General features: G+C 37.0%; 2 protein-coding genes across 2 annotated transcripts in view; one reads left to right on the top strand and one right to left on the bottom strand.

The window, feature by feature from the left end:
* Positions 1–13580, bottom strand: part of ADAMTS6 (ADAM metallopeptidase with thrombospondin type 1 motif 6) — a 274203-nt gene that overhangs the window by 55535 nt on the left and 205088 nt on the right. The window contains exons 18-19 of the mRNA XM_055554447.1: positions 7313–7476; positions 6769–6907 (exon numbers count right to left, since the gene is read on the bottom strand). Coding sequence (XP_055410422.1) covers positions 6769–6907; positions 7313–7476 — 303 coding nt within the window. The remainder of the gene's footprint in view (positions 1–6768; positions 6908–7312; positions 7477–13580) is intronic.
* The window catches only part of PPWD1 (peptidylprolyl isomerase domain and WD repeat containing 1), a 284360-nt gene continuing 283381 nt past the window's right edge, over positions 12602–13580 (top strand). The window contains exon 1 of the mRNA XM_055554451.1: positions 12602–12605. The gene's annotated coding sequence lies outside the window, so the exon portion shown is untranslated. The remainder of the gene's footprint in view (positions 12606–13580) is intronic.

Genomic DNA, 13580 nt, shown 5'->3' with positions numbered 1-13580 from the left:
TTCAACTACTAGCCAATTAGTAACAGAGATATAAGTAATGCTTCGAGAGGTGTTTGCATCTGAATGCAGTTTGAAGACTAACTAAACCTTCAATCAGCCTCAAAGGCAGTACTTAACCATGGCTACACATTAGACTTACCAATAGAGCTTTTAAAAATTTGATGCCCAGACAATATTCCTAAACAATTAGATAGGAATATCGGGGGCAGGACCGAGTGTCAAAGTTGTTTAAAGCTCCCTAAGTGATTCCAATGAACAGTCAAAGCTGAGAATCACTGCTTTAGGAAAAACATTTGAAAAAATGAAATTTCAAGCTAGTAAAGGAGAAATTATTAGTGGGGAATATATCACGTTGCTCTACTGTTGTTTAGTTACTAAGTCATGTCTGACTCTTTGTGACCCCATGGACTGTAGCAGCCAGACTTTCCTGTCCTTCACTGTCTCCTGGAGTTTGCTCAAACTCATGTCCATTGAGTCAGTGATGCCATCCAACCATCTCATCCTCTGTCACCTCCTTCTCCTCCTGCCCTCAATCCTTCCCAGCATCAGGGTCTTTTCCAATGAGTCAGCCTCCAGAACAAAAACCACAATACAGAAAACTAACCAAAATGCTCACATGGATCACAGCCTTGTCTAACTCAATGAAACTATGAGCCATGCTGTGCAGGGCCACCAAAGACAGGTCATGGTGGAGAGTTCTGACAAAACGCGGTCCACTGGAGGAGGGAATGGCAAATCACTTCAGTATTCTTGTCTCGGGAACCACATGAATAGTATGAAAAGGTGAAAAGATATGACACTGGAAGATGAGCTCTCCAGGTTGGTAGGTATTCAATATGCTACTGGAGAAGAGTGGAGAAATAGCTTCAGAAAGAATGAAGAGGTTGAGCCAAAGTGGAAACAATATTGAGTCTGGTGATAAAAATGAAGTCCAATGCTGTAAAGAACAAAATTGCATTGGAACTTGGAATGTTAGGTCCATGAATCAAGGTAAATTGAATGTGGTCAAACAGATGGCAAGAATGAACATCAACATTTTAGGAATCAGTGAACTAAAATGGACAGGAATGGGCAAGTTTAATTCAGATGACCATTGTATTCACTACCGTACACAAGAATCCCTTAGAAGAAATGGAATAGTCCTCACAGTCAACCAAAGAGTCTGAAATGCAGTACTTGGGTGCACTCTCAAAAATGACAGAATGATCTCTGGTCATTTCCAAGGTAAACCATTCAACATCACAGTCATCCAAGTCTATGCCCCAACCACTAATGCCAAAGAAGCTGAAGTTGAATGGTTCTATGAAGACCTACAAGACCTTCTAGAACTAACAACAAAAAAAGATGTCCTTTTCATCATAGGGGATTGGAACTCAAAAGTAGGAAGTCAAGAGACACCTGGAGTAACAGGCAAATCTGGCCTGTTTGGAGGGCAAAATGAAGCAGGGTAAAGGCTAACAGAGTTTTATCAAGAGAATACACTGGTCATAGCAAACACCCTCTTCCAACAACATGAGAGATGACTCTACACATGGACATCATCAGACAGTCAACATTGAAATCAAATTGATTATATTCTTTGCAGCCGAAGATGGAGAAGCTCTATATGGTCAGCAAAAACAAGACTGGGAGCTGATTGTGGCTCAGATCATTGACTCCTTATTGCAAAATTCAGACTTAAATTGAAGAAAATAGGGAAAACCACTAGGTCATTCAGGTATGACCCAAATCAAATTCCTTATGATTACACACTGGAAATGGCAAATAGATTCAAGGGATTAGATCTGATAGATAGAGTGCCTGAAGAGCTATGGACGGAGGTTCATAACATTGTACAAGAGGTGGTGACCAAAACTATCCCCAAGAAAAAGAAATGCAAGAAGGCAAGATGGTTGTCTGAGGAGGCCTTATAAATAGCTGAGAAAAGAGGAGAAGTAAAAGCCAAAGGAGAAAGTGAAACATATACCCAATTGAATGCAGAGTTCCAAAGAATAACAAGGAGAGGTAAGAAAGCCTTATTCAGTGAATAATGCAGAAAAATAGAGGAAAATAATAGAATAGGAAATTAAGAGACACCAAGGGAACATTTCATGCAAAGGTAGGCCTGTTGCTCTACTGATAATGTCAACTGATGAAAAAGCTCTGTTCAAGGTAAAGGACCATTTTTATTATAAGAGAAAATGCTACATTTAGAAAATCACTAGTTTGAAGTCTTGATTTCAGCAAGTTACTTGAGTTTTACCTGTAGAAGAAGAATAACAATAGCAATGCCTATCTCCTGGTGCTATTTAGAATGAGCAAATGAAACAGGGCACCAAAAAATGTTTCATAAAACTGTAAAATTTTATTTGTTATTACACAGATGAGCTAGAACCATTTATCATTAAAAAGATTAGTTGTAATGTGATTACAACTATAATATGGATTATTATCTAAAAGATTTATCAGTTTGTTTTAATAATTTACTTTATAAAATCTAAGCATCTAGTCCAATGTTTCTTGAAGTATGATTTCTTAAAGTATGGTTCACTGATACCAGTGGATGCTGGTATTACCAGCATCAGTTGAAAATTTGTTAGAAATGCAAATTCTTGGAGTCTGCCTCAGGCCTACCAAATCAGAAACTGGAGGCAGAATCCAGCCATCTTGTTTGAACAAGCCTTCCAGGTGATTCTGATGCATGCTACAACTTGAAAACCATACATCTACCCAAACATCAGTAAAAAGAGAGTATATACAACTAAAACCAAAAGATAATATATATTATTTATTGTGTGTGCTTAGTGGCTCAGTCGTATCTGACTCTTCGTGACCCCATGGACTGCAGCCCACCAGGCTCCTCTGTCTATGGGAATTCTTCAGGCAAGAATACTGGAGTGGGTTGCCATGCCCTCTTCCAGGGGATCTTCCCAATCCAGGGATGGAACCCAGGTCTCTTGCATTACAGGCGGATTCTTTACCGTCTGAGCAAATATTTAAATAAGAAATGTTATTTATTATTTAAATGTTTAAAAGTCATAGAAAAGGTATATCATCATAAATTGCTACTTAAAAAACTCCTAAAGTTTTGTATTTTAAAATAGTACAATTCTCACTACCTGGCCAAGCTTTATCAATTAACACGTTAATCATGAATACAATAGTAGTATATAAGTTTAGAAGTCAGATTAATTACAGAGTATACAATACTTTGGATAAGGAATTCCCACAATAGTGGGAATAACAATGGTTCAGAAAATAGTCAAGTTTTAATTCTCTCAGAGAGGAAGAGTCACAACTGTATCTTAGAAATCACATTTATCCTGAAGACAACACCCCACAGCATCTCAATGCTTTTATTCAGGCTAAGGAAGTGTGTCACCACTGACTCAGAGAAAAGACCATTTCTTGGACTGAATCACCAGTAATGTTTCCTGCAGTCTTAGATTTGTCATTGTGTCTGCTAAGCAACAGAAAAACAGTCTCAAAACTTCTTATCTTGAAAGATTTCATTAGCAAAAATACCAACATTGCTCCCAAACTCAAAGTCCAAAGGTCTTGCTATTAATTAGACATATGCAGGATAGCATAGGTGAGAACACTGACGAGTCATGAGATTGCAATAAAAAGTTCTTTGAGATTGTTCCTGTTCCTTTGTTTTACATTTTAAAAAGTTTTGGCACTCTCAAGATACCTAGCACCATCTTGTAAAGATGAGCATAGAGTATCCCAATTAAAAATTCATGTTTAGTATTCATCTTTAGCTTCTGCGTGAAACTGAGAAGAAATGACTTTCCCTGAAAGACTCCTTAACTATAGATGAAGTTCCATTTACCATCACTGAGCATATGACTCTGGTTCTTTCTTTGATCAAGATTCCTGGAGCCATAAAGGATTTTCCTTCCCTCAATCCTAAGCCTCCAATATTTAAAGAACCTAGGGTTAAAGGTGGGGTTATGTGTAGGAAGAATAACTCTAATAATTGATATCTGTACTCTATATTCTAGGAAATATTTTCAACCTATTCAAACAAAAGACTATAATCAAAATTATACTGTCTTTCTCTAGCAATTGCTTTGTTCCACCTTACAAGAAAAATAGCAATTCCAAACTTTAATTTCCCCCACTGGAAAGAATAACATAAATATAAAATTGCCAAAAGTAATTCACTTCTTTTGCTCATTCATTTACTATAAACATTTCCTGAGTTCCTAGTATTTTCCAGAAATTGTTTTAGATGCAAAATGAATCTAGTGAGATGCATAGACTTCAGTGATGAGGATGTGAATTCTATGTGTCTAGAGCGCTAGGTTTCAGATTCTCTGTGAACTAGGACCAGTGGTACTGAAATTTGAGTGAGTATCAGAATCACTCGGAGAACTTGTTAAAACAGAGTTTGAGGCCCCATCCAGAGAGATGCTATTTGGTAGGTCTGAGATGGGTCCCAAATTAGCATTTCTCATTAATTCTCAGGTAACACTGATACTGCTGGTCTGGTGACCACACTTTGCAAACTACTTACCAAGAAATAACAGCTCATCACACTATGCCTGCCAATTTTCAAACACTGTACATCTCTCTTCCAAAGAAGGGAATGGCCTTTTAAAGGCTTGTCGCTCATAACTGAGCAGAATTTTAGTTTCCAGAACCACCTCAAATATCTAGGATGGTAGCTCCACAAGACAAGAAAAAAGTACAAATAACAAGGAGAAAATTCTTTTTTCAATGGTTTTGCTTCCTCCTCGTTTTTCTTTTGTTTTATCTCCTAGCACAAGAAGTCTATCTTCTATTGTGATTTCTCAATACTAGGGTCATGGAAAAGAATAACACACATTCAGATTTTTCATATTTCTTTACTTTAATAAAATCATAGTTTCTCTCCTAAATTAAGTCCCCTTTTTTGTTGGACTATCTCCTTTCTGAACAAAAGAATCAGAGTTAGAAGGAACATTGAGAATTTACTTAATCCCTCCTTGGCCTCAGACAAGACTGTATCTAAACCATCCCCAAATATAGCAATTGTCAGTACAAAGATGAATAGGTACTAAGAATTTCCCATTCAACATTCTGTCACATACTTGAAGAAACTAATATACTTTCCCTCAGCCTTCTCTTCTCTGAGATAATCAACCTCGACATTTAAACTTCATTAGATTTCCTAAACTTAAATTTTTTTGACACTTCTTTAATAAGTTTATCCCACCTTACCTCAGGGCCTGAATTATGTATTTACTGTTATCATGAAGATTTCTTTTTGGTATGTGAAAAGGGGAAAGTTAATTTATGGATTAAATAAAAAGGAATTTAATTGAAACAAAGAAAGATATATGTATAAATGCCACTATAATATAATGGCATTCACTTGAATGATTCATTTCAAATATTCTTTATTTTATTAAAAGAAGTAGTAATGCCCTATAGTTTTTAAAATTTTCTAAATCACCAGCCATTTCACACATAAAATGGATGGGAATTAGAAATCTTTATAAATATGCCACAGATTACACATAACCATGTTTCATGATACTTCACACAGAAGGAAAACATTATTATTATTCATTGGTTTTTTCTTTTTTCTATAGTGCTTACTACAGAAGTTGGAGTTTATCCGTGATTTAATTCTATATGAGTTTAAAATTACTGAATCTATTATTGTGATTATTCACTTCTGTGAAAAATAATTTCTCTGATTCAAGCTTTGAGAATCAGAAGTATTTAGAGATTCAGTGAATACAGGACTAGTAGGATAAAGTCCATGTAAAGCCTGTGTTTCTCAGTAGTTTAGAAAGGAAAAATAGGTAATTGGAATATGGGGTAAAATGGGATGATTCACTTTAGTTCCATCTCTCCCATTCTATATATCACTATTCAAAATTTCACCTTTGCTTTTGGAATGGTGAGGTGCTCTAGTCCAGCACAGACCTGAGGGATACGTTTGCTTTCTTGCCTATTAGGATCAAGGTGTACGGTGGAGGCGATGCATTTAGTCTCCAGAGAGAAGGAAGATGCTGCTTGCACAGCACTTCTACTCACCAGTCCATGCAGCAGCAAGGGTGTTGGCTTTGAAGGAAGCCAACTGTCCTGCTCTCCCAGCCAGAGGTAAAGAATTGCATTGGTGGCCACTAGAGGGAGGAGGATTAGGAATAGAGTAAATTGTGGGGAAAAGGCACCCATGAAAAACGCACATGGGACAACCAACACATCACCAACCACCGCCTAGCAGCTACCTCTCTGAGGGACTACCATGGGGTCTGCAAACACCATTAAGCCAGAGACCCAGACCAGTAATTATTGTAGTATCCCAGAATATAGCCCCTTAACTTGGATGGCTGCAGAAGGGAGTTTGAATAGGATTGTGGGAAACACACAAGCACACAAACACAAACATACAAGCACACAGACATACATTCTCATCCCCCATTACAAGATGTTGCATCTGTGCCGTCTGATTCTCACTCATTTTCTTATTTAAAACTCTTGATGTTCTTTACCAAGAAAGTGTTCACGAAAAGCAAACAGCCCACCTTCAAGATAGTCTTGGGAGAAGCACCAGCAGAGACACTCATTGTGCCAAGATGTATTTTACCAACAAATCTGTACAAATTACATGAGGTTAAAAACAAACGGAATATAATGTAATTAAAGCAAAGTTTCTTTTGCTAAATTACAGCTTGAAGCAAACCTGCAAGAAATGTTTCCAATTAGCTTCTTTAGCAAACACAAAGCATAGCTCAGAATGTTTTGCTTTCCATCCTGCCCTCTGGGTGGGCTGCCTAGTGGGTGTCTTACCTCCAGCACAAGTAGCCGAGCATTCTGACCAAGGCTGATGATTCCATGTAAAGCCAACTTCATTGTCTCCACTGCCCGTCCGGGTGATGGGAACATTGAATTTATACCTAATTCCCAAATTCTGTTCCTGAAGCAGAACCTGCCATTGAAAACAACTGGTGAAGATAATTAAAATACAATGAGCCTTTATTCAGATATTTATTATTTCTTTTGAAGAAGAAAATGTCATAACCTAAGTCTTAAGGGAAATTTAAGACAACTTTTAGAATACATGTACTTATACTGAATATTCTCCTTCCATTTTCATGGGTAATTTGGAGCCATTTCTCTCATTTGCCTTGTTTGGTTATACAAATATTATTCAAGCAGGCATTGAAAAGATCAGTCACATGAAAAGAGCAGCACAGTCTCAACTTTACACAGATTTTTTTCACCTTTGGGCATTTTACCATTATTTACTTTAATTTCATCACTTTAATTTCAGATAATAAAACCTGCCCCGTCCTACCTCAAAGGAGAAATGAAATGGCAAAGGCTTATTTACCATGACAATGAGATTTTCCGAGGTGGGACCTAAAGCTTCTAAGGATTCTGGTTCATCAGTTGGTCTCTTATAGTGAAAAGCTGTCCCAGCAACATCAAATTTCCTCGGCCAGTCAATAGTCCAGGCACCATTAATATAGTAATCATCCCCTTCAGATTTTAAAGCTAAAAAAAAAATTAAAAAAATAAACCAAAACACTTTAGCTAAAATCTGAAACTTCATTCACTACAATGTAACTGAATAATAACTGCACTGAAGTGTACAATGAATATCCATTTTCATTTAGACATGGGATTCTTGACCATTTTCTTAAGTGCAATTTAAAATAGTAATTTTCCACGTGAATGTCAAGAAGATATTGAGTATTTATAATGTTATTGATAGAAAAGAATGAAAGGCTTATCTGAAAGAATAAAAATATGGAACAAGCAAGGGAAATTATGACTAAAGGATGGAAGTAGGGGTGAGGAGCAGATTTTCCTGTCCGAATGTTAAAACAGTAATTATACAAATACAGGGGTGGGGCAACCTGTGGTCTGGCACACAGATGGACAGAAAAATAGAACAAAATGGACAGCTAAGAAATAAACACAAGTACAATAGGGAGTTAATGTATAACAAAGGAAGCATCCTAAATTGGTAGAGGAAAGAAAACAAGAAATGGAACTAAGGCAGAAGACTAGTAGGCAAAAAAAAAAAAAAAAATGCAAATTCATCTCATTCTTTATATAAGAATAGCTATCACAACTCCATTCCTAGGTATATATCCAAAAGAAATGAAAATTAGTACTCAAATATTTGTATACACAAGCTTATAGTAGTAATTCTCAATAGCCAAAGGTGGAAACAACCCAAATGTCCATCAATGAATGACGGGATAAACAAATTGGGGCATATACAAGACAATGGAATAAAATTCAGCCATAGAAAAGAATGAAGTACTATACATGACTCAATGAGGATGAAACTAAAAAAAAGAAAACTGCACTAAGTGGAAGAAGCTAGACAGAAAAGATCACCTATTTTACTCTTCTATTTACAAGAAATATCTAGAATAGGTATATCCATAGGGACAAAAAGCAAATTGGTGGCTGCCAGGGACTAGGGGATGAAAAGTAACTGCTTAATGGACATGGGGTTGTTTCTGGGATGATGAAAATATTTTGGAATGCATTAAATGCCACTATGTTGTTCATTTTAAAATGTTTGAATTCTATATTATTTGAATCTTACTTCAATAAAAACGAAGTTTAAAGAAAGGGAGAGAAAAGAATAAATGCCAGATGTGTAATTATTTAAATGTAAATATAGTTAAGTCATAAAATGCTAGGAGAAAATGTGGGAATATTTAAAAAAAAAATAATATTGGGGCATTGAAAGGCTTTTCTAAGCAAGATCAAAACCTCAGAAGGTATAAAGAAAAAGATTAACATCATTTTTTAAACTCCCTTAGGAAAAAACTGTATAAAAAAGTTTAAAAATATGTAATACAAAAATGGTTATCAGCACTACTACATAAAAACTTCTATAAATAAATGAGTGATAATTTTGATAATAATTATTAATAATTATCATGCTTTGACAGTGACAAACATGTCAGCTTAATCTTTCTGTTAGTTTGCTAACTTATTCAAAAACTTTATGAGGCCAGATGATCATGCAGCCCCAAAGGACTGAAAGGGTCATGGTACAGAGTCTCTGACTCTGGAAATCTACCACTTATCCTTAGGAGTATAGATTATTTTCATTCCCTCATCTGTAACTGCCTGGAAAATACATGTGTACCTTCTTGACTTCAAATATGTTGTAAATTCATTTGACTGTCAAAAAAAGTCTAAACTTTGGAGACAGGAACATGCTAGCTAAAAATTATTTAGTCTTAAATTTGTCTTATATTTAAATTTTTTTATTTTCAAATCCCATAGTGATTCTCTCTCATTTGAAACATCAAAATTACCTAGGCAATATAAGGACAAAATGAAGCAGGGCAAAGGCTAACAGAGTTTTGTCAAGAGAATACACTGGTCATAGCAAACACCCTCTTCCAAAAACACAAGAGATGACTCTTGGACATCACCAGATGGTCAATGTTGAAATCAGATTAATTATATTCTTTGCAGCCAAAGATGGAGAAGCTCTATACAGTCAGCAAAAACAAAACTGGGAGCTGATTGTGGCTCAGATCATGAACTCCTTATTGGAAAATTCAGACTTAAATTGAAGAAAATAGGGAAAATCACTAGGTCATTCAGGTATGACCTAAATCAAATCCCTTATGATTATATAGTGGAAGTGACAAATAGATCAAAGGATTAGATCTGACAGATAGAGTGCCTGAAGAACTATGGACGGAGGTTTGTAACAATGTACAAGAGGCGGTGACCAAAACTATCCCCAAGAAAAAGAAATGCAAGAAGGCAAAATGGTTGTCTGAGGAGGCCTTACAAATAGTTGAGAAAAGAAGAGAAGGAAAAGGCAAAAGAGAAAGGGAAACACATACCCAACTGAATGCAGAGTTCCAAAGAATAGCAAGGAGAGATAAAGTTTTCTTACGTGAATAATGCAAAGAAATAGAGGAAAACAATAAAATGGGAAAGGCTAGAGACCTCTTCAAGAAAAGTAAGAGATACCAAGGGAACATTTCATACAAAGATGGACTCAATAAAGGACATAAATTGTATGGGCCTAACAAAGCTGAATCACAACAAACTGGAAAATTCTGAAAGAGATAGGAATACCAGATCATCTGACCTGCCTCTTGAGAAATCTGTATGCAGATCAGGAAGCAACAGTTAGAAATGAACATGGCACAACAGACTGGTTCCAAATACGGAAAGGAGTATGTCAAGGCTGTATACTGTCGCCCTGCTTATTTAACTTATATGAAGAGGACATCATGAGAAACGCTGGGCTGGATGAAGCACAAGCTGGAATCAAGATTTCTGGGAGAAATATCAATAACCTCGGACATGCAGATGACACAACCCTATGGCAGAAAGAGAAGAAGATCTAAAGAGCCTCTTGATGAAAGTGAAAGAGGAGAGTGAAAAAGTTGGCTTAAAACTCAACATTCAAAAAACTAAGATCATGGCATCTGGTCCCATCACTTCATGGCAAATAGATGGGAAAATAGTGGAAACAGTGACAGACTTTATTTGGGAGGGCTCCAAAATCATCACTGCAGATAGTGACTGCAGCCATGAAATTAAAAGATGCTTACTCCTTGGAAGAAGTTATGACCAACCAAGACAGCTTTACTTTGCCAATAAAGGTCCATCTAGTCAAAGCTATGGTTTTTCCAGTAGTCATGTACGGATGTGAGAGTTGGACTATAAAGAAAGCTGAGCACTGAAGAATTGATGCTTTTGAACTGTGGTGTTGGAGAAGACTCTTGAGAGTCCCTTGGACTGCAAAGAGATCCAACCAGTCCATCCTAAAGGAAATCAGTTGTCAATATTCATTGGAAGGACTGATGTTGAAGCTGAAACTCTTATACTTTGGCCACCTGATGCAAAGAACTGACTCATTTGAAAACACTCTGATGATGGGAAAGATTGAAGGCAGGAGGAGAAGGGGACAACAGAGGATGAGATGGTTGGATGGCATCACTGACTCAATGGACATGAGCTTGAGAAAACTCCGGGAGTTGGTGATGGACAGGTAAGCCTGTCGTGCTGCAGTCCGTGGGGTTGCAAAGAGTCGGACACAACTAGTGACTGAACAGAACTGAACAAAGTAGAAGAGATTAAGAAGAGGTAGCAAGAATACATAGAACAATTACACAAAGAAGGTCTTAATGACCCAGATAACCACAATGGTGTGATCACTTGCCTAGAGACAGACATCCTATGAATGTGAATTCAAGTGAGCTTTAGGAAGCATCACTATGAACAAAGCTAGAAAAGGTGATGGCATTTCATCAGAGCTAATTCAAATCCTAAAAGATGATGCTGTGAAAGTGCTACACTCAATATGGCAGCAAAATTTGGAAAAACTCAGCAGTGGCCACAGGACTGGAAAAGGTCAGTTTTCATTGCAATCCCAAAGAAGGGCATTGCCAAAGAAAGTTCAAACTACCATACAACTGTGCTCATTTCACATGCTGGCAAGGTAATGCTCAAAATCCTTCAAACTAGGCTTCAAAGAATGTGATCCGAGAACTTTCAGATGTACAAGTCAGATTTAGAAAAGGCAGAGGACCAGAGATCAAATTGCCAACATCCCTTGGATCATAGAAAAAGCAACAGAATTCCATATAAACATCTACTTCTACTTCACTGACTTTGCTAAAGCCCTTGACTGTGTGTATAACAACAAACTGTGGAAAATTCTTCAAGAGATGGGAATACCAGACCACCTGACCAGGTTCCTGAGAAACCTGTATGCAGGTCAAGAAGCAACAGTTAGAAGCAGACATGAAACAACAGGTTGGTTCCAAATTGGGAAAGGAGTTCATCAAGGCTGTATACTGTCACCCTGCTTATTTAACTTGTATGCAGAGTACATCATAAGAAATGCTGGGGTGGATGAAGCACAGCTGGAATCAAGATTGCTGGGAGAAATATCAATAACATCAGATATGCAAGTGACACCACCTTAATGGCAGAAAGTGAAGAGGAACTAAAGAACCTCTTGATGAAAGTGAAAGAGAAGAGTGAAAAAGGTGGCTTAAAACTCAGTATTCAAAAAACTAAGATCATGCCATCTGGTCCCATCACTTCATGGCAAATAGATGGAGAAAAAATGGAAACAGCGACAGACTTTACTTTCTTGGGTTCCAAAATCACTGCAGCCATGAAATTAAAGACGCTTACTCCTTGGAAGAAAAGCTATGACAAACCTAGACAGCATATTAGAAAGCAGAGACATCACTTTGTCCACAAAGTCCATCTAGTGGAAGCTATGGTTTTTCCAATAGTCATGCATGGATGTAACAGATGGACCATAAAGAAGACTGAGTGCTGAAGAATTGATGCTTTTGAAATATGGTGCTGGAGAAGACTCTTCAGAGTCGTTGAACAGCAAGGATATGAAACCAGTCAATCCTAAAATAAATCAACTGTTAATATTCATTGGAAGGACTGATGCTGAAGCTGAAGAGCCAATACTTTGACCACAAAGAGCTGACACATTGGAAAAGACCAGATGCCAGGAAAGATTGAGGGCAGGTGGAGAAGGGGGTGACAGAGGATGAAATGTTTGGATGGCATCACCGACTTGATGGACATGAGTTTGAGCAAACTCCAGGAGATAGTGAAGGACAGGAAAGCCTGGCATGTTGCAGTACATGGGGTCGCAAACAGTCAGACATGACTGAGCGATTAACAACAAATATAAGTATATCTGAATCTGCACAATACAAAACAGTGAAAACAAAAATAAAAACAAGACATCTAGCAGCTTTGAATTCTCCTTCAATTTAAGCTCTCACTTTTCAATTTTCCTATCTACTCAGTTAAGGAATCCTAAATCACCTTTGCTAGTGTCATAATGTATTTCAGAGCAACACCAAACATTTAAAGGACTGAACAAAAATTTGCTAAGGGAGGAGGATGTGGCATTATGGACTGAGAATTATCAAAGGTAAAACATTTGATGTTAGAAATCTTATTTTTGTTTTGATTCTTGCTGTTGCACAAAGGAATCTAAAATTATGCTGTAAAAATAAAAAAGTCTTCTTAAACAAAGAAAGAAAGAGTCTGATGATACTGATACTCTATCTAAAGATGCATTCCAGATATAGTCTTATTTTTAAAAGATTTAAGGAAAAAGAGGTGATATTTTAAGGGGAGTAAGAACTCATAAGGGCCATAATAGAGTCTAAATCCATCTCAAGGAATCAAATATCAAATAAACATAATTTCCATTCTTTTACATGGGAAATAACTGGGATTGGGTTTGCCCTCCATTTATAAACAACTAGAAAACTCATGAAATATATGAAGCAGCTGTTTTTAGACATTGGTCAGGATGGTGAAGAGCTGTGACATGCAAAAAGGAACACAAAGTGAGTCATATAATTTCCCTAGCTTTCTGCCTGGAGGCACTTTCTGTCAGTGTAGACCAGGAGAACCAAAGCAGAACATGGTGGTCTCACTGAGTTAGGAGACAAAGATCAGAAACTAGGAAGGCTAAAATAGCTGGAATTTGCAGAACCAGAAAATTAGAGTAAAAGGAGGGAATTTGTTACTGAATAGTAGTCTCTATATACACAGGATAAAATTCCATGAGGCCAGACTGCCCCACTCCAATACTAGATAATCATAAG

The sequence above is a fragment of the Bubalus kerabau genome, chromosome 18 (genome assembly GCF_029407905.1).
Source record: "Bubalus kerabau isolate K-KA32 ecotype Philippines breed swamp buffalo chromosome 18, PCC_UOA_SB_1v2, whole genome shotgun sequence".
Classification (NCBI taxonomy): domain Eukaryota; kingdom Metazoa; phylum Chordata; class Mammalia; order Artiodactyla; family Bovidae; genus Bubalus; species Bubalus kerabau.
Note: the sequence above shows the minus strand (reverse complement) of the source record. Positions and strands in the feature narration are given on the sequence as shown.